Raw genomic sequence first — 22,697 nt, forward strand, 5'->3', positions numbered from 1 at the left:
TATACTGTTTTTCCTCAATTTTGTAAGGATTTTTTTTTGATAAAATTCTAATACTTAATAAAAGACATAGTCCATGTAAATATGCCATGTTCACCTCCCTTGACAAAACTTTAAATACCAATTGATAAATTTATCCTCATCTGATAAAAGCAAAGGAAGCTGCTCATTCTCACAAATATCAATTTACTCATGTTGTCCTTGTAATTCATGTTTAATTTTTTTTCTTAGTACAATTATTTGGTATATCTTTGGAACAGGAAGACTTAGCTTAGCTAACAAAGGGAAGCTTTCTGGGGGACTAAGGCGTCCATTTGCTCCTACATCTATTAGGTATTTTATATCCACAGGTAGACAAATACCATAGGCTTTTCTCTTAATTTGGCTGCATTTAATATAAATTGCCATTAAAATTAATACTGGATTCCCACATTACATTAAGTCATGAGTTGTTTAACCATAATTTATTAAATAAACATTTAACTGGGATTGAAAAACATGCAATCTTCAATGTAAAATAATGATAATGGTGATCATGATCATGATGATAATATAAAAATAGTTTATTGGCTATGGCATGGAACAACATGCAGTTAATAAACTTCCTTCAAGGTTTTGAGGGTTGGAATAGAAACCTTCCATTCTGAGACACTCAAGGATGGTCATCTAAACCATTTTAAAATGACAACTTCAAGTAGCAGTGGAAAGAAGTTGAAAAACTTTTATAGTGTGCTCAGAAGTGAAAACAGAAAACAGGCAGGAAGAGAAACCAGTAGAACTCCCCAACGTTAGTTTGTTTTTCTGAAAGGGACCCTTTGAATCTCAGACAACTACTTATACCATCTGTTACTGACCAAAACAAAGTACATGCCTCTTCAGTAAGAAGCCACGAGGGCAACAGTGATGCTGATGCTACATTGAGCTTTCTCTTGTTTTCTACAGACAGAGCTCATTTTAATGAATCTGTGGCTGTTGGGGGTTTCGTAAATAGACCATCCACCTGGTCCATTTCAAAGGGAAAGTGATAAGAGAATCTGATTATTTAACCATAAAACAAATCTGGGGTGCAAGTCCAACAAGAGTAGCTCTGGTCTTCTAAGATTAAATGCATCACCCAGCACATTGGCTTTTTCAACTAGGGAACAGAATGAGTGGTTAGGTGATTAATACTTGTGGCTAACCTCACTTAAAAAGAAAAATTTGGAATCTTGAAGCATCAGATCCCTGTCACTCCTGATTTGCAAGCCAAGCTCCTCTAGAACCTAGAATAAATTGCTCAAAGTTTTTTAGAGGCAGATGCTTGATAGAACGATCAGTCTCACCATGATCTCAGTTCATTTTAACTTGCTCTTTAGAGGTTATCACTTCAATGGGAGGAAACAGTGCTTCATAAGGTCATGTTGACCTCATGACCACAGAAATGTCTTCGGACACCACTGTCCCAACAGCTCTTGAAACAGAGATGACCGCTGCCCCCTATAGTTGGTTATATCCACAGGGACCTATTTCCTTTTTTTTCCCTTAGAGGTTATAGTCAGAATAATACATTTCACATGGATTCTGTGAAAATTTACTCTCTGTAATCACTCTTTTTGTAAAATATGATTTGTTGTATCTTCTGGACAAGTTGTTAATAGCAATAGCAATAACAGACTTACAGTATATACCGCTTTACAGCCCTCTCTAAATGGTTTACCGAGTCAGCATATTGCCCCCAACAATCTGGGTCCTCATTTTATCAATCTCAGAAGGGTGGAAGTCTCAGTCAACCCTGAGCTGGTGAGAATTGAGCTGCTAAACTGCTGCCAGCCGGCAATCAGCAGAAGTAGCCTGCAGTACTGCATTCTAACCACTGCACCACTATGGCTCTTAAATATGGAATAATCAAGTATCCGACATATAGAGTGAACTTAGCTTTCTTTCTAATTCTGTCAAGATGCAATTAAAAATATATCTATAAAAATGTCATGGAAGTTCCAGTTTTTCCTCTGATTATGGATGGAAGATATTGACATGAAAGATCAGGTCAGGTGGTTCTACTGACTGAGTGTGAATACCGCATGAACAAAATAGAATAGAAAAACATGCTATTTCTTCAAATTTCACTGAAGTTTGTGCTGCCTGCCTACTTTTTCTAACCACACCTGTAACAGTGGCTGCTGCAGAGAGGTCACTCTCTACATTTAAATGTATCCAAAAACATTATTGAAAGCAACTATCCCAGGCAAGACAAATCTGTTGGTGTTCTCAACTGAGAATGAATGTACCATATTCCAAAGATAATAAGTGTAGCTGCTAAGGAAAGAAAAACATTTGAGTGAACCTTTACAACTCTGCACCATGGCCCCCACCTGCGCACAGCCAAAGATGATGATGTCAGGGCCCAATCACTGACCCACCTAGGTTGTACAAGATGTGCTGGCTCTGAGGTCATAATAACAAACATGGAACGTGGTTGCTTTGGCTAGCAAATTATACAACTCAGGAGGGAGAGAAAAGGACAACCAACTGCTTTGTACCATTACCTGGAAGGTATATTACTGTACTGCGGCTTGATTTTTAAAGATTTTGTTTGGCTTGTTGACTTGATATGCTACTTATTATTTACTCGGCGCATGTTCTTGGTCTCAGTCTGCATTTAAAAATGTAAAATGAATTGCTTTGATTTAGTTGGTGGCTGATATAGCTTTATCCTCTGTATACATGCTCTTAGTCTCAGTTTGTATGATATTGCGTCCCATTCCATTCTAGCTACAGTGTATTCCAATGTATAGATAATACAGTTGTGTTTTATGGAAAACTAGCAACGCAGGTCAGTTGTGTTTGTGTAGATTGCTACAAAAATTGGAAAAAGCACTATATTGTAATGTAGTTTAGCAGTGATATTATTTAAAATAACTCTTGAGGACTAAGTATCTTTGTAATATTCAAATATTCAATATTCAAATACTAATGATTTGGAAGGCATTTTAAAATATAGGTTAGAATTTTTGAAATATACTTGCTAAACGTGAAAAACTAATTTAAGTTTCAAGTGAAAATGGCCTTTTGAAGGGATTTAAAATTGAGAACAGAATTATGCACTAAATTTTTTGATAAACATAAAGAAACTTGCATGTTCAAAAAGAACTTGGACCAGTGATAACGTTTCCTACACATGCCACATGTGTAGAAACGTGTATAAAATCTTTGTGTGTATGCTATGTGTTTAAGAAAAAGCAAGCATGCATCTTTTTATAGATCTGACATAGCAGTCTCCTAAATTTTAATCAGGTTTTTCAATCAGGAATAATTGAAGAAGTTGTGAGATGAAATGTCTCATGCCTATATAACAATAGTAACAATATTTTTTTAAATTATTTTCATGTAAGAAATAAAGGGAGTGTGCACCTCTTTGATTATTTCTACACAAAGGGACATATGTTGTCTCTTAAATGTCAATTATTGCAGTATAAATTATTTGGAAGAACTGATAGTTAAGTACTTGTACTGCCCTATCAATTAATATGTTTGGTCACTTAATCACTTAATGGAATTTCCCCTTCCTACAGTGTTTGAAATTATTATGGTTAAGAAGTGACAGTACTAGAACTGATTTTTTTCACTGTTTTCAGTGTATGATAATTATAAGCAAAGCTCTTACTCAAAGATGCACTCATAATTAAAAGTAAGAATGTTAAATTATTGTTAGCCGAAGAATTTCTGCTGCTTGTTCTCTCTTTGGAAAAGGTAATACTGTACTGTAAAAGAAAACCTTCAGAATTTCAAAGAATATTGGATGCTCAAAGGAAACAGTTGCTGTGTTTGTGATAGCTATGTCTAAATTTTGAAGGAGTAATGTAGACAATTTCTTTATATCATTGTGAAGATAAAATTCCTTGCATCTACTTCAACTGCAGTGCCACCTAGCGTCTGATAATCATGTTTTATCATTTTGGAAAAAGAAGTTGACATTTAGATAAGGTAGAGCAGATCAGAAAACAAATTCCATAAAAAGACTAGAACTACCCTTTGTTGAAATAGCAATATGTAGCCTCTCTCAATAAAATGTACTGGTAGTCCTTGACTTACAACAGTTCACTTAGTAACTGTTAGAAGTTACAACGGCAATGAAAAAAGTGACTGATGACCATTTTTCACACTTATGACTGTTGCACCATCCCTATGGTCACATGATTTACATTTGGATGCTTGACAATTGACTCGCTTTTATGACAGTTGCAGTGTTCCCTGGTCATGTGATCCCTTTTTGCAACCTTCTGGCAAGCAAAGTCAATGGGGAAACCAGATTCATTTAACAATCATGATACTGCATTTATTCACTTAACAAATGTGGCAAGAAAAGTTGTTAAATCGGGCAAAGCTCACTTAACAAATTTCTCACGTAGCAACATAAATTTTGGATTCAATTGTGGTCGTAAATTGAGGACTACCTTTAGTAGTCTTTCTGTAGAAATCTGTTTTCTAAGCTGGTCTATCTTGAAGTGCTGACACCACTTCGTATGACTAGGCAAATTCAAGAGTATTAGAAAGACCATACTTTTGTATACTACTAATGAGTGATTGGGATGCGCTAGAGGAGCAGACTCTGGAATCCTGGGAAAACATGGATTGAATAGTTTTGCAAAAAAAACATTTATTGCCAGTGCCTCTGGCTTCAAGCAGAATGAATGCAGCTTGAAGGATCTTGCTCGATAACAATCAGGAATGAAAGATGGAGAAGTGAAATTTAGTCAGCCAGGGAATTACAGATTGTGGAACAGTTATGTGCTGGCTAAAGCAAAAAAATTAAATAGAGTAAGTGTGCTAAGAAGGTTTGTTATAGAGAATATGCAGTTAAAATCTAAGATCAGTATAATGATAAAATGAATATTTTTGACTAATGAAATATAAATAGCCGTAAATCAACTGGCAAAGAGGAAAAACACATAAAATAACAACAACTTTAATGGTGAAGGGAGAGATAATCCAATTTGATTTGTCAAGAAGGCACATTAGCCTCATATCAAATACAGTTTAGTCTCGTGGAGCCATGTTGCATCTCTAGGTAGAGCTGTAAAAACTCATTTGTGCATCTGATAAAAGTTGTTGCCGACCAGAGTTAGCTAAAATCTAGCTGCTGAAGTGTTCAAAGCTATCTCTCTTTTAAGTGGGCACTATCAGCAGCTAGGGGAAAATCTTGGGGAGAGAGAGAGAGAGAGAGAGTGTGTATGAGGACTGTAAAGCACTGTGAAGCATAAGTCTAAGTACTATCGCTAGTGCTAATTAGACAACTAATAAAGTAAGACAATATTTAAACAAAAGTGTAAGATTGCTATCATTGATCAATGTATTATAAACATTTTCATTAGAATGATAAAGGGCAAAACACAGCCTTAGAAGTATCTGCTAAAGAATATGAAGAAATTTGTGAATTGACTTATTTACTCATTGATTGGATGTCAAAATTAAATTTAAAAGAAAAACATTGATTAAAATGAAATTAACTATTAATAGTATTGAGTATTTTCTTTCTTCATGACCCAGTCCCATCTTTATAATTTCTATGTTCTACTTCTTTCTGTTCTTTCCCTCTGGAGTAAACACAAAATACCATGTTGTGGCAGACAACTCGGTTTTTGTAATATAGAAAATAGCCCCACAATGATTTATCTTTCATTTTCTCAATCTCTTCTCCACATGCCAATTCCCAGAATTCTTAGCCAGTACAACTAAACTTTAATTTATGCTGGAGTTGAACTCCAAACATGCCTTCAGATATGAAACTGGGAAAAAGTGTAAAAGAAAGTAAGAATGAAGCAATTGACACCATGACAACCTAAGCTTTGCCTATCTTGTACAAGTTTTGTGATCGGGCAGCATCACAATGGCACAATGCTGTTTTCATAATTTTGACAAACTTTTTCAGATGCCTCTGTACTGCAGTGAAGTTTTTCTTGTGCAAAATCATATCTATGTCTCTGTCTTTTTTAAAATTTTAGTTATCCAAATGGGTAGATATCAGTAAAACAGCCCACTGAAACAGTTGTCATGGACATTTCAATAATATACAATTACTGATTTCTATGTTATAAAAGATGCAAAGGAGCAAAATATTAGTGCACCTGGCATACATATCAGAAGGTCCATTCAGCCTGTAGGAAAACTTTACCAGTTGGAGCCATTGCGGTACACTGTTGTAGCTGTAATGATTTAAAGTAATATCTCTCATTCTTGGCAATTTGAAGATGTGTGGACTTCAACTACCAGAATTCCCTAGCCAGCATGCTACTTAGGGAGTTCTGGGACTTGAAATCCACACATCTTCAAGCTTCTCACATTGAGAAACACTGGGTTAAAGTGTTTTGTTTTGTTTTTTATTTGATTTATATGCGCCCTTCTCCGGAGACTCAGGGCGGTTTACAATGCGTTAAGCAATAGCCTTCATACTTTTGTATATTTATACAAAGTCAGCTTATTGCCCCCACAAACTGGGTCCTCATTTAACCTACCTTAGAAAGGATGGAAGGCTGAGTCAACCTTGAGCCTGGTAAGATTCGAACCTGCAGTAATTGCAGGCAGCTGTGTTAATAACAGGGTGCATTAAACCACTGTACTACCAAGGCTCCAAAGTGTTCAACTAAACTAACCTAGATTCATCCTCAGCCAGAAAAACTCAAAGGGCTTTAGCCCAGTCACTATGTCTCAGGCTAACCTAGGTAATTTAGAAGTATGCCATCTTGAGTTCCAGGAGAAAAGCTGACAGAGAAATCAAATGAACAATAACAACTTCAGTTTCTCTGTATGAGAACCCACTATTGAATCATCAATATGTATTGTTAATATATCAGAATGAATAATTCCTGGAGCATTTGCTTCAGAGTTTTTATATTAAAAATAATTCACTGCTGAGTTTTTTCTTAAAACTGATGCTTATTCCAAATTAATAATAACTTAAAATGCACTTATGCACAGCACTGTTTTAAGTGAGGCCTTTTTTAATAGTAAACATTCAAAATATAAAAATGCTGATTTTTACCAGTAGAAAAGCTAAACAATTCAGTATAACATCAAATGCTTATGATATCTAATTAGGTGTCTACTTTTTGTTTAATTATGTTATATCATATATATCTAATTATGAGAATCAGTTAATTAAGCTGATATATCAAATGCATTGCCAAAGTTTGGTGGAGAAAAGTATAACATGTAATATCAGTTTTTTTCTTTAGTGAGCAAGTCATAAGTAAATGAGATGTATAGCATGATGTAAAATGCTTTCTTAAATAAGATTTATAAAATATGTGATATCTGATTTAGTGAAATTCTTGTTCAATGAGGCTGAAATTTACCTTCTGGTCTTCTTTTAATTATATGATTCTAGATACATTTTGAACTGAAACTTACTTCAATGTAAATTGTTCAGTTGAAATGAAATATAAGTTTGGCAGACCTAGGGACATGACTATTTTTTATTTCTTTCCTCTGAGAAATATTCAAGACATTTTTCAAATATCAGGTGAAGATACATTAACATTAGAAATAAATTGACTGAATAAAATAGAGTGGATGTATTAAAATTAAGAAGTGTGGTACAAAAATACTATAGCCTTTCCAAAACTATTGATTTATCAACGGGTAATATAAATAATTATGAATAATTTAGGCTGCAGTTCTATACCTACTTTATCAGATAATATAAAAAGAACATTTTTATTAGTGTTTTAATGCACAAACTTTAACATCTCTCTGTATGTGTTGCTTGTGTGTGTGTATTAGCTTTTTTCCTTTATAAATCATCAGAAAATTTGGGATAGCCATGCTTTTCATGTGTGATCCTACAGTCTTCACTAGCAACTAAATAACCTTAATTTATTTACTTGTCTGATTTAGTCAGAGTCCTTTTATTGTCTCTCTAAAGGTACACTATACTTGATTTTAGCCAAAAAGCTGCTGGATTAAAGTAGTAGTTTTATAAAGTTGCCCTCCGGTTACCAGTAAATTATTTACTGTTTGGCCTATGTAGCATATTGAAGGAAAAAAACAGGTGCTACTGAGCAGATGCTAGTGTTCATTTAGCATCTATTTGCATTTTTTTAAACAAAGTAGATGTTTTCCTGGTTCAGTTTTGAGTTGTGGAACGGAACAATGCCATCTTAGGAAAAAAGAAGTACTTTAAGGAGTTCTCAATAAGTACTATATGACCACTTTTGTATGCCTCACTTTGCATAGGCCTAAAATTATGCCATCTTTGAAAAATTAAGTGCATATTTTACCAGCCTTAGTTATTAGAAATGTTAAATAGATTTAGCAGAAAAACAGTAGAGATATAAGGAGAATAAAGTTATACAACCATGGAAGGGCTGGGATTTTTAAACTGCAGTTATAGCCACAGTAAATATCCATTTGAAAATCATGCTTAGATAGGTTCATAGCTCTTCTTTCAATCTCCCAGTAACATTTTTGACAGTTATCTGTACTCTAGAAAAATAGTGGACAGACTCTTATCTAAGAAAATAGTTATTAAGTGTGAAGCCATATTCAACCCAGATTATTATTTTCAATACTAGTAATTGGCTGTCCTTATAAAAATTGGTAATAGTCAATAATGTTTTGTGGCTGAATTGTGTCATTATTGTTTTTTATTAAACTGTTTCTTTATTGTTTGCTTTCATTTCTAATGGAGATATTTATCTCTTGTATGTTCTGTCTCTGTGTTCTCATGACAATGTTATCCATTCAGTTGTGTCCGATTATTCAATTCCATGTTCTAGAGACTGTTCATATATTTGAAATATATGACTTAGAATCATATATCTAACGCAGTATCTTAATATGTTGGTTTTTAACTTTTCACATGGAAAAATGTATGTTACTTAATAGGTAATCTTGAAAACTCTTCAACTGGATAGGAGTCTTGTACATCATAACTCATTCTAAACTCTCCTAGTTAAGGCCATCTCAGAAAGCATACAAGAGAAACATTTAGAGCACATTCTATATACAGTAGAGTAATTAATGTCTTTCACCCATTGAATTCCATGTTGTTTGGAGGGTTTCGTGATCTTGAAAAAAAGATGAATTTAAGAAGTTCAAATCAAATTAAATTGAATTAAATTCATCTTTTTTTTTAATTCAATTGATTTGGTTTGATTTAAAATTGCATACAGGTGCTACAGGTTCCAAGCATCTTTTTGTTTATGACTCTGAAATGCTGTGAAGTCCTAATAATTATTGCCTAGCAGAAAAAAATTTTTGCATTTGTTACTATTCTCATTTTATTTTACGAAAGTGAATTTGCTCATGGTCGGAATTTGTTAAAAGATAGCCTATGGGTGGGTGCAATTCCCGTATCCTTTATTATATAACAATCTTTATATTATATTATAAAGCCGCACCTTCCTGGCTTTCTATATTTTAGGATGGGAAATAGTATGGAGGAAATATTGTTTAAGTAGCGTTGCTACTATCATTATTATGGTAGAATCTTTCCCCTAAGAAATGGTTGGAGAGGTATCTATCCGTTGAGAAGTTCAGAGAAATTGTCCACCCAATGGTATCTCCCCTGCCATGTAAGTATGTCACCCAATATCTTTTCCTATAAGAATTTCAAAAAGGCATTTGTGCTCACCTCTCATTTTAATTACAAGGTCTATCTGCCTGGGAGACCTGGAAGCAATGGCTAATTTTAGTCACAAACTTATGAGAAGTCATTTTTCCTGTAGATCAGAGGAGGAGATATTTTTGTAAATTCTTAGTATTTTCTTTCCTCTCTGAATATTCTGTTTTCTGGTTATCTAAGCACCTTCAGCTTTACAATATGCCTTAAAGCTAGGATCTGATTTGAATCTTAGCTTAAATGCCTGCATTGTGAAAAGTCTGAGAAATATAATAAGGGATCATTTATTCAATGAGCTCCTCCCCCCCCCCCCATTTTGACTCATCAACTTTTAAATTATTAGTTGTTTGCTTTCTTGACTCACCCTTTTGGCACAAGCAAAAAATTGATAAACATTTACCATTTAAAATAAACATTCATTTTGTTTTATTTAATTTTAATGACTTTTCAATTAACTGTGCTACTAACTGCATGTAATATAGTGAAAGGAAAGAATTTTTACAACATATTTCTAAATGAAACTTAAGGATAATTAGAAAGTTATTCTAATATATCTGGGATGGACAGCAATTGGATTATTTAACTAGATACATCTTTTATATATACTGCTCAAAAAAATAAAGGGAACACAAGCAGAAGACATCCGAGATCTGAATGAATGAAATAGCCTTATTAAATACTTTGTTCTTTACATACAGTAGTTTATACATTGCTCAAACAACTGAAGGGAACACAAAACTACTGTATGTAACGAACAAAGTATTTAATAAGGCTATTTCATTCATGTCTTCTGCTTGTGTTCCCTTTATTTTTTTGAGCAGTGTATATCTTCTGCTGTTGGCAATCAAAGAATTATTAATTTTAATGTATGGTGAAGGAATTAGACAAAAGTGTACCTTATCCCAAAAAATGAGGACATACAATTAGTATTAGGATAATTAATTTATTCACAGAGAACAAAATGTAAAAAAATATTTGGATTCTTTAAGGAATCATTGAAACTATCTTCATAGAACAGTTAAAACATTTAAAGTGTCCTTTCTTTCTTGTAATCACAAAACTAATTTCAGTTTCAGTCACATACAACACATATGCTCAGCAAAACTTCGGGTACCACTCAGGAGTGTATTAAAGAAACTTCACAAAGAATTCATCTATGTTAAGTAACTAAAACTCACCAAGGACGGGACAGGACACTACATTGAAGAAAAACAATATTCCATTTTGAGTTTCACATTTTTTGAGATCTGGTTCAGTATATTTGGCAATTCAGTGCCAGATAGCAGATGAAGTCATATTGCAGGGTTTGGCAGATTGAGGGACAACTATGCTGTCAGCTGCCTCAGTGAGTAGATGATTTAAAAGAAATACAAGTACTACTTGTATTATTGTGGCAGATTACAGTAGCTAGGAAAACTCCAACAAATATATTTTTTTCCATCTAATGGAAATGTATTTTGTGAAACATATTTTATGTATTATAATGACAGGCATAAAGCAAACATATTTTAGAAGAAAAGTTTTGGTTATAAATTTCATTAATCCAAAATTTTTTCCAAAAGTTTTATATAAATAGGGTCAAAATAAAGATGTTTTTGTGAATTATAAACTATTTTGAATTTTTTAGCTTCTGGTTTAATATATAATATTATATAGTATAATTATGGTATTAATTTAATTAATTACTAATTATAATACATAGTGGTATGAATAGGATTTGGTTGCTAACTTCTTTGGTCTTGCAATCTTTGTGTCTTCTCACTGACAGTATATGATATAATATATAAGGACATGACAATGTATAATGTTAAACCAAATTACAATTATGTCCTCTATTTAGAAGACATACATTATAACATTATGTTCTCTATTTAGGTTCCTGTTTATTTAATATTTGTGATTTGTTTTCTACTATTATGTACAACATTTGTTTATTACAGCCCAACTAATGCCAGTTTTCTAATGCCTTACTATCAATCCAGATTTAAGACCATTTCTGCATCTGAAAATAAGTATCAAACATTAATATAAAGAAGAATAAATTCTAGGGAAAGCTCAAGGATGAAAAATCATTATTTTAAAGAAAACCCAATGTTAGAATACTTTGTTAACAAGAAAATAAGGTCTTATAAAAATACTATTAAAACTTCCACCTTACTTTCTACCATTATATAATATTCTGATACAGTATAAACAGTAGTAGTGGAAAATATAGGCACATTATTTGTAGGGAACCATTAAATTGCCTAGATGTACTAAAGGGAACTATGGTTATTAATAACACACTGTAAAATCTAAATGTAATTTTAAACTTTTTTTGCTACACATCTATTATTATGGATTCTTCAGACCAGAAGTTATAGTGCAGGATTATAATTTCTCATTTATTTTAGCCAACAACTAATGGAGTATTTGGTTTTTATCTTTCAGGTTTGAACATCAGTGGCTTAAAGGAACAAAAAAGTAATGGAACCAGTTCTGAGCCCAGTTTTTCATCTCTGGAGAGGAAAAGCTCTTTGTCAAGGTAAAATCGTTAAAGTGTTTCATTACTGAATTTTTTCAACTAAATGCCTCTGGGAATTTCATGGAATCCTGACAACAATATTTTGATCTCTGGGCTTCAGTTCAGATTCGTGTTTCTAAAGTAATAACATTAAAGACAAGAACACCTTAAAAATATTTGTACTAAAGCCAGGTATTGTTTTGCAGCTGTTGTTCTCTTATTTTAAGACTCCATTGACATCTCAGTGAACCACAGATTAGCATGTACAGCTGCTCTCAGTAGGACTACTTAGAGACTAGACAATGGAAGTTGTCAAGACATAAAACATAAAGTCTTCAAGAAATAAAATGGTGTGTCATCTCCTGGATGGAGTTGAGATGTAAATGAACTTCAGCTCAATTCCTGTTTTCATATTCGTTAAAATGCTAGATTATCTGGTTTTTGTTTTTTGTTTTGTAATTTCAAATTGAGAGCATTTAATTAATGCCCTTGTTTTTCCTAAAGAGATGCAATTTATCTACTCCCCCCCCCCCCCAGTCCTTTGGGTGATTTTGTGTTACACTTTTTTTCTATCAGCAGCATGATTCAAATTGCTGGCAATCAAGAGGTATAAGTAAATGAAGCATAGTAAATAATTCTGGAATTTTAAATTGGCTTTAGATTGTTACATAATAATTGTCAACACACTTCCATAGCCTGATTGTGCTGCTTTGTGTTTGAAAGCCTCATTTGTATTTTCTGATCTTTTTGATTATGTTATACAATAATATGCCTGTCCCTACTTAGTAACATTTATACATTTTTTAAAATTTTAACTATATAATTATGTAAAATTGGTACTATGTAGTCATGGAATAAAATTAATTGAGCAGCCTATAGAATAAATAGTAATGCACTTTATACACTGTACAGTGCAATTATTTTCAGATCTGATTTTCAGGAACTGAAGTTGGAGAATAATACTTTCTGAAGTTAATTTGTTAAAATATATTGGTTACATTTTAATTTCATAAGTTATTGCTATTTGAAGGAATAATAAGTCAAAGAAGTATCTTCAAATACTGTTTGCTATATAAAAAGAATAAACATGTTGTAAACACTATCAACATTTTTAAAAATGTTCTGGAAACATGCTTTGAATTATAATATGAACAAGCAGTTTCATATAAATTACTGTTCATATAATGCACGGTATAGCATAAAGAAGCAAGGAACACTCTTATTCTAATAGGGAAAAATTAATTGCACAGTATAACATGAGTTAATAGTTATTTTTAAAAACACTTGCATTTTAATTTTCTCTATAAGGAAAATAAAGGCTTTTTAAAACCACATTGATTAGTAACATTTCCAATCTTATATTGGATGCTTCTTTTATAAAGATGTTACCAATAAAGTGTGAAAGAAGGGATAAGACTCAGTTATTTATTTGCAGTTTGGATACAGAGAAATTTCTTACAGGCTGATGTCTAAAGGTTCCACTTATTGTTACTTCTTGCACCTTCGTGCTATTACAAGTGGTCTTGAAAACCAGTACTTGAAAATAAACATAACAGTCTAGTACCGCTGTGGTATGTTTAATTCACCCCCCCTTCCCATAGTGTTTAGTCACTGAGCTGATGAGCGACTCGTGAAATTCTCTGATGGACCTAATTTTTTTTTTAAAATGGCTTCCACTGATGTCCTACAGACAATAATTATGATGTGCTAGTTAAGCCCAAACTACAGCTGAGGGATTTTACTTTAAAGCAGAGGCTTGGGCGCAAAAATGCATTTATAGCTCTTTGTCTGGCACCTCATTATGCGTGGACCTGATTCATTAAGTAATTGGTTTGCAGTTGTTTACATGAGTATTAAGGCTTTTATTCAGCAGTCTTTGAGAGATACATTGTGCAAATGTTGCATGTTATGAATGCAGAATGAGGGGCAGTGGACAAGTCCTATTGGCTAAACACTGCACTCTGTTGAAAAGCAAGTAAAAGAGATTGGGTGCTGCTTTGCATAGCAATGACTTTCTTAATAAGCTTTACAGATTAATACACACAAGCTATAAAAGATGCAAAGAGATACTCTTAGCACATTTATCCATGCTCATTTCACTATTATGGCACTGGAGATGGGAAGAATTGAGTGCTTTCATATTCTTTTTTTCCAGCGCAACTTCAGTGCATGAGACTTAATAGAATCCAATGTTTATTGTATTATAAATTGTGGGGGAAGTAGGCAGACCTGCAACAGTTTATTATTAAAGATTCTTTCAATGTAAATCTTTTCCACCATTGTGTGTCCAACAGCAAAATCATTTTGTGGTTGAGTGGGGATGAAAGGCATAATGTACGAAGGAGTGAGTCTTAATAGAAAGCTGCTCTCCGATTGAAGGCCACTTGTTCCCTTTTGTATGGAGGTGCATGCCACAGCTTCCTCTTCTCCAGCAAATATTACCCTGTTGTATCCTAGCTGAAAACAATTTTCTTGCCAGAGTTCCACTGCTTAGTACAAATACACTTTAACTTGGACACAAAGTTTCTAACTTAATTATTACATTACATTTAAAGGAAAAATATTTATATGAAACAAATGATCCAAAAGTAACATATCCTTAGTAGTTATAGCATAATTATTAAACCAATGGTTGCAGCAATGTGTGTGGCATTTGACTGCTTTGTAGCAATACAATCAGCCAGTGGATGTCAGTAGCAGACTGTCCTTGCAGGTTTGGGCTAGATGCAATGTCTTTTCTTAGAAGCCTTTTCTTTTGCAACATCTGAATGTAAAAAATAAAACCCAAAATATTTAAGTTGGCTTCCTGAAGTATGCCTTAAGATTTCAGTATTCTTTTATTTACCAAGTTATCTATTAAGGACAATAGGACTTGCTTTTGAGTTTCATAAAATTCTTATCTGATTGACTATTTAAATTGGCTTTTTAAACAGAAGTGTCTTTTTCTTTAAATATTTTATCCACTTGAATAAATTACTAGTTACCACTTGTAGCTATTTGTACTGATGATTTCAAATATAGCTTCTGATAAATGTTTCCTTTTAATCTTCACAAATAACTACAATGACCAGTAGGGGTCACTGTTTCTTTGCTAAATTCAAGTTGCATTTCTCAGTCTATTTCCAAATGAAATTTATATTTTAGCAACTATTCAAATATGGACTGAGTTTTAGTTTCAAAAAACTTCAATGCTGCTGTTATCAGTTTATCTTCTGGGGAATAGAAGAATCTTTTGATGGCCATTGTAGATTTTGATGTCATTTGTATAAGATGGTCAAGGTGAGCTTTCCTGGATTCTCTGTTCATGGAAGACATAGCCCAGATATTTAGTGATGTTTGATTTTTTTCAATTCTGCTCAATTATCTAAGCCCGCTGTCTTGGTTTCTAATTGAAAATCATTATTTTAGATTTCTGGTAGTTTATAAACAGCCTGTTTCTCATCTATACTACCCCCATATTAGCAATATAAAAGAATGAGATAGTTGTGGCACTTATTCTTCTCTTCCTTAAACCTTCTGAATAAATGTGACCAAAGATGATTGTGACATAGTCTACTGAAACTACAGCACAGCACAGTTCAAAACACTGATAAAAGTAATAGCTTCATAGATAGAAGCAGATGAATGACTTTGCAGATGACATTGCCTTAATACTGCTTAAGTTAAATAAGCTTTTCCCTTTGATCATTGAAGACATATTAAAATATGGAGAGGTAGTGAATTTTGAAATTAATTTTAGAAAGACAATGGCTTTGTTCATCAACATCAGCTCCAAATTAGAGAATGAGGTAAGGGTTAAATAGTCCTTTAAGATTGGTCATAAATGAATTATCTTGGACTTTAAATATACTTTTTCTCAGTTGTGTACACTAATTTTGAACTAGAAGAAAGGGGGCAATGTCAGGGTCAGATTTTTAAAGTGCAAATTTAGAAATTAAAATGCTTATATGTATAGATAGTTGGTGATAAAAAGAAAAATGCTTTATGGATGCAAAAATAGTTGAAGTCCTTAAATTGTTAAAAGAAAGGAAAGTTTACTGAAACTAATGTTCTGATGGTATAATACTCCTATTTCTTTAGTATAAATGTCAATATAAGAATTGTTGAAAGAGATATGGTAATATTAGAATAGAATAGAATAACTGTTGGAAGGGACCTTGGAGGTCTTCAAGTTCAACCCCCTGCTTAGGCAAGATACCCTACACCACTTCAGACAAATAGTTATCCAATCTCTTTTTAAAAACTTCCAGTGTTGGAGCATTTACAGCTGGTAAGTTGTTCCACTGATTAATTGCTCTAACTGTCAGGAAATTTCTCCTTAGTTCTAGGTTGTTTCTCACCTTGATTAGTTTCCACCCATTGCTTCTTGTCCTTCCCTCAGGTACTTTGGAGAATAGCTTGACTCTGTCTTCTTTGTGGCAGCCCCTGAGATATTGGAACACTGCTATCATGTCACCCTAGTCCTTCTTTTCATCAGACTAGACATACCCAGTTCTAGCAACCATTCTTTATATGTTTTAGCCTCCAGTTCCCTAATCATCTTTGTTGCTCTTCTCTGCACTCTTTCTAGAGTCTCAATATCTTATTTACATCGTGGCAACCAAAACTGGATTCAGTATTCCAAGTGTGGCCTTACCAAAGCATTATAAAGTGGTATTAACACTTCACATGATCTTGATTCTCTATTCCTCTGTTTATACAGCTTAGAACTGTGTTGGCTTTTTTGGCAGCTGCAGCACACTGCTGGCTCATATTTAAGTGATTGTCCACTAGGACTCCGAGATCCCTTCACAGTTACTACTATTGAGCAAGGTACCACATATACTGTACCTGTGCATTTTGTTTTTTCTTGCCTAAATGTAGAACCTTACTTTTTGCACCATTGAATTTCATTTTGTTAGATAGCACCCAATGTTCAAGTCTGTCAAGATCCTTCTGTATCTTAAGCCTATCTTCTGGAGTGTTGGCTATTCCTGCTAGCTTGATATCGTCTGCAAATTTGATGAGTTCCCCATCTATTGCCTTGTCCAAATCATTGATGAAGATGTTGAAGAAAACTGGGCCTAAAAGAGAGACTTGGGGTATCCCACTGCATACTTCCCTCCATGTAGATGCAGTTCCATTGAGGACTATACATTGAGTGCGGTTTGTCAGCCAGATATGAATCCATCTGGTGGTGATGCTGTCTAACCCACATTTTTCTATTTTATCAAGTAGTAGGTTATGGTCTACTTTATCAAATGCCTTACTGAAGTCCAAGTAAATGGTATCGCAGCATTCCGCTGGTCCACTAATTTTGTCACTTTGTCAAAGAATGCAATAAGATTAGTCTGGCATGATCTATTTTTGACAAACCCATGTTGGTTTTTGGTTATTACTTTGTTTGCTTCTAGCTGTTCACTGATTCGTTGCTTGATTATCTTTTCCAGAATCTTCCCTGGTATTGAGGTTAGGCTGATAGGTCTGTAGTTTCCTGGATCTATTTTTTTTCCTTTTTTTGAAGATGAGAACTACACAACAGCTCTTTTCTAGACCTCTGGCAGTTCCCTGGTGCTCCAGGATCTTTGAAAAATATAATTCAGTGGTTCTGCGATCTCATCTGCCAGTTCCTTCAGAACCTTGGGATGTAATCCATCTGGTCCTGGTGATTTGAACTCGTCTAGAGTAAACAGGTGCTCCATTACCATTTTCTTCCCTATTGAAGATACTGGCATGTTTTGAGAGATCATTCAAAGATTTGGAAATTAGTAATATTTTTATTTTTCTCTTTTCTCATACTTAACCCAAACAAAAACACCCCACCCCACCCCCATATCTAAAACTGTTGCCTTGTCTTACCTTGGGGGCTTGCAAAAGGGGTAGATGAGGTCCATGGAGTACCTGCCATTAACTTAAGGTAAATAAGCATCTGTTTTTTGTATTTTTGCTTGTGGATTGTGCATTAATAGTAGAAGATTTGAAACTGGAAAAAATTAGTATTTCTTCACATAGTACAACTATAGAATGTTATAGAAAGTGGAGTAATTCATAAAGGAAAGATGTTTTAAACTTTTTAACAATAGAATACATTATGAAATAACACTTTTATTGAAAAGCATGGTAGGGAGATTTCTTCCTTTTGAGTGGTTTGAGTAAGAATCAATTCCTTATTCAACCCCTCATTTCTGGATTCATTTAGCTTCTCCAACTAGGATTTATGTAAATAGTGTAAAAATCCATAAGACGAAGTGATATAATCAGCTTTTGAAGATTGACAAGGTATTCTTTATTTCAGTAATGAAGAAGTCATAAATCTTATATACAAAATGGATTTATGTGACATTGTAGCATACTTGTAGCTGTGGAAAAAGTAGACATGTACCAAGCTTCCTTGGAAAATGAACACAGTTTTGAATTCATCTGTGTAGTTTGTGCCTACACCACTTAAGGTTAAGAACTCATAAAACGAATTGACAGATGGCTTATTGTAGAACATTGCAGAGATAATTTTTTTAAATATGGAAGATTTTTCTGCAATAATTTGTTTAACTCTATTTTGATGTCTGTGACTAGAATTGAACTCTTACCTGTTTGCGCCAAATCACTCCTCCTAACACAAGTTGTGGCATCAGAATGTATAACAATTGTGGCTATACAGCAGTGGCAAAGGAAGACCGGGGGGGGAGGGGAGGGGAGATGAATAAATGGAGTAGGGGTGGGCATTTACTCCAATCAGATGGAAGGATATTGGAATCCTATCATAGATGACTTAAGAAAATAGTCTGAAGTATCATTCATAATAATAATTTTAATATATTGAATTGATACATACTGTATTTTTCGGAGTGTAAGATGCTCCCGACTATAAGACACACCTACCTTTTTGGGGGAGGAAAACAAGTAAAAAAATCTGCCTCTGCCTCCCAGCAATTTGCCTCCTTGCAGCAAACAGCTTTTTCATTTTCATTTTCAGCACAGCCTGATTAGCACAAGAAAAAAAAACCTGCCTCTGCCTTCCAGCAATTTGTCTCCTTGCAGCAAACAGCCCATTTCAGCTTCAGCACAGCCTGATTAGCACAAGCAGCTGATTGTTGGTTGGATCAGCCTCCCGAAGATCAGCTGTTTCAGGCTGCAGGGATTGCTATAGCCTATTGCTGCTTCCCCACGCCCCATTTTCCGGGCGGGCGGCGGGTGGGTGGGGCTACATTTGGTATATAAGATGCACCCAAATTTTCACCCTCTTTGGGGGGAGAAGTGCGTCTTATACTCCGAAAAATACAGTATGTATATTTATACATTTATATGCATACATGTATGCATATAAGCAGTTTTCTTATATCCGAAGAGACGTGTCTAAATCTAGAAATATGAATAATACAGATGCTGCTGCACCATTGTACAATATGAATTTCTTTATGTTAGCTATTATTTATGCAGACATCTTACGATAAGTATGTGACATTTCTTTCAACAAGCTTATAGCAGTTCTGTGGAAATCTTGAGAAAGAACAATACTTTATTTCAGTTGGACACTCTTTCATAATTGTAGTGTTACTGCCATCTGAACACCTAATCAGATATTTTTTTCCATGATAATCTGTCCCTATCCTGAACTTTTAGGTCTTCCAACAATGCTCTGTAAATGAGTCCATCCAACGTACTTGTCCTGTTCTTCTCTTTCCTTCTAGCTTTTCCAAAATTAGACCTTCTCTTGAGAGTTAGGTCTTAGTATAGTATATCCACAGTAGGATAATTTGAACCTGGTCATTTGTACCTCTAGTGAGAATTCTTAGTTGATTTGTTCAATTATCCTTTTGTTTGTTTTCATGGCTGTCCACCTAATTTATAGAAGCTTTCTCCCATATCAACATTCAAAGCATCAATACTCTTCCTACTCTGGTTCTTTAAAGTCCAACTTTCACTTTCATTGAGTTTTGCAGAGAATACCATTGCTTGCACAAATCTGATCATTGTAGATATTTACACATCCTGGTAGTTCTTTTCCAAGGCCTTCATGGCTGTTGTACTTAGTAAATTTTTGACTGCTTGTTCCATTATATTAATAATTGGTTCCAAAAGGCAGAAGCTATCCACCATTTCGATATTTTCACTGTATATTCAAAGGTTGGCAGTTCTACCTGTTGTCATTAGTTTACTCTCCTTCATATTTAATTTTAGTCCCATTTTTTTACTGTACTCTTTTGACTTTTACTAGTAGACTTCCCATATTAAATATACAGCATATAAGTTGAATAAATAAAGGGAGAGTATACAGCCACTCTGTTTTTCCGCGTTCTCATAAGACTATAATTTCTTCAGTTGTACATAGGTTTCACACGAAGACAATGAGGTGTTCTGGGATTCCCATTTTTCTAAGCACATTCTACAGTTTGATGTGATCAACACAATTGAAGGTGTTTCTGTAATATATAGTGACTTTTGTTGGATATTTTATAGATAGAACTTATTTTCAGTGGAAATTTATTTCTTCCAAGCTAGTAATTTTCTAAATATGTATACTTTTATTAAACTATTTACAAACTTACGTTTCTTTGCTAATTTTTAAAAATGCTGTTCATACTGTTGTTTTTCTGGAGTACAATGTTGGTTTGCTACATGCTGGATATTCTGTATAAACATACACAAAAATGTATAAAAACCTTAATCCAGAGAAAATGGCAAAATGGTCTGGAAACTAGGAAGTCTTAAACAGTGAAATACAAATATTCTTGTCCTTGGTTAAAACTGAATTCTGAAGTTTTTAGTCCATTGTTCTTAGAATTCATTCTGATCTTAAGTTATATCTGAATATATCCACATGTCCACTTGTTACTGAGCAGAATATATCCATCTGTCCACCTGTTAATGAGCACTGATATATATTTCTTTTTTTATAGAGAGGAAAATCAAAGAGGAATAATATCTACAATAAAATCTAAAGGTAAGGATATTATCAGTTGTAGTCACCTAACACAATTAGACTCTCCCCCCGCCTTTCTGGCAATAGAGAATCTTACTAGGGCTCATGTAGTCCATGTAGTGGCATCTTGGTTCTAAGACATCTGTAAGAAGGAATGAAACAACACTCGGCATTTTTGCCCTCAAATAAATGTGTGCCCTTATGTCAGTCTTCTTTTGAGGACTACCAGAGCAAGCCCCCTAGTTTTCTTGGCAATATTTTCAGAAAAGGTCTTTTTCTTCTTTTGGAACCAAAAGAGATTGACTGGTTTAAGATTACCCAATTGGCAAGGTGCAACTAGAAAAGCAATCTCCCACTTCCTAGCCAGATCCCTTTAACTGCTACATCAAACTAGCTTATTTACAAAACAGGTTTGCAGGAATTGAGTATGTCTAATTTAATGAAAATAAGAACTAGTGGTGGCATGATATCAGCATTCCAATATCTAAGGGGCTGCAACAGAGAAGAAGGGGTCAACCTATTTTTGCAAGCACCTGAAAGCAGGACAAAAAGCGATAGATGAAAACTAATCAAGGGGCAAACCAACCTAGAAGGAGAGATTTCCTGACAGTTAGAACAATTAATCAGTGGTACAACTTACAGTTGTGGGTGCTCCAACACTGGACGTTTTAAAGAAGAGACTGGACAACCATTTGTCTGAAAAGCTATAGGGCAGTGATGGCTAACCTTTTTGCCATTGCTTGCCAGGAGTGGGGGGCAGGGGAGGTTCACGCTTGTGCGTGCCCACACCCATACTTCTATGCATCCCACCCTGCGCATGCGCGCACAACACCACCACCTCCCGCTCCTGGCACGTAATGGGCTGGTAGGCCCATTTTTCTTTCTCACCTGGCTCCAGATCCTCTCTATGCATCTGAAGAGGGTGAAAACAGCCTCCCCCCCACCCCGGAGGCCCTCCGGAAGCCTGAAAGGGCCCATATCCCAACTCCCATGACTTTTTTGCTGTACCCAGCTCCTGTGACTTTTTTGCTGTACCCAGCCTCCAGAGGCCTCTCTAGGAGTCTCTGGAGGCTGGGGACAGCAAAAAAAATCACTTCCTGTCCAACCAGGAGTTGGGAAATGGGCCCTTTCAGGTCTCTGGAGGGCCTCCCGGGGGGGGGGGGGGAGTCTGTTTTCGTTCTCTTCAGATGCATAGAGAGGATCGGGAGCTAGGTGAGAAAGAAAAACGGGCCTTCCCCACCCCCACCCCCCCGAGGCAGGAAACAGCCTGTTTCCCTACTTCTGGTGGGCCCAGAAGGCCCAAAAATCAGGTGGCCGGCACTCATATACGTGCCAGAGCTGAAGTGGCATGCCCACTGATATGGCTACGTGTGCCACCTGTGGCATGTGTGCCATAGGTTCACCATCACGGGCATAGGGTTTCCTGCTTAAGCAGATGGTTGAACTAGAAGATCTCCAAAGTCCTTTCCAACTCCGTTATTTTGTTATTCCTTTTCTATATGCATTTCATTACCATATGCCTTCCCCCCAATGGCTGGCCTTACACTGCAATCTCTTTTCATCATTTTGATGAAAATAGTGATAGCCTGAAGATGTTGCTGTTTCATATTTTTGTCAATGACTTCCACACATATTACACATTATATGAAAAGTACTTTTTTTGTAATATACTAAATTAACCTAGGGCCATCTGTTTATCT

The 22,697-nt window shown here is 34.8% G+C and overlaps 1 protein-coding gene across 3 annotated transcripts in view; it reads left to right on the forward strand.

The window, feature by feature from the left end:
- Window positions 1-22,697, forward strand: part of KIZ (kizuna centrosomal protein) — a 63,518-nt gene that overhangs the window by 38,935 nt on the left and 1,886 nt on the right. For all 3 annotated transcript variants that reach the window (XM_034411764.3, XM_034411765.3, XM_034411767.3), the window contains 2 exons: window positions 12,026-12,119; window positions 20,975-21,018. In XM_034411764.3, coding sequence (XP_034267655.1) covers window positions 12,026-12,119; window positions 20,975-21,018 — 138 coding nt within the window. The remainder of the gene's footprint in view (window positions 1-12,025; window positions 12,120-20,974; window positions 21,019-22,697) is intronic.

The sequence above is a fragment of the Pantherophis guttatus genome, chromosome 3 (genome assembly GCF_059756535.1).
Source record: "Pantherophis guttatus breed Tessera chromosome 3, ASM5975653v1, whole genome shotgun sequence".
Taxonomy (NCBI): Eukaryota; Metazoa; Chordata; class Lepidosauria; order Squamata; family Colubridae; genus Pantherophis; species Pantherophis guttatus.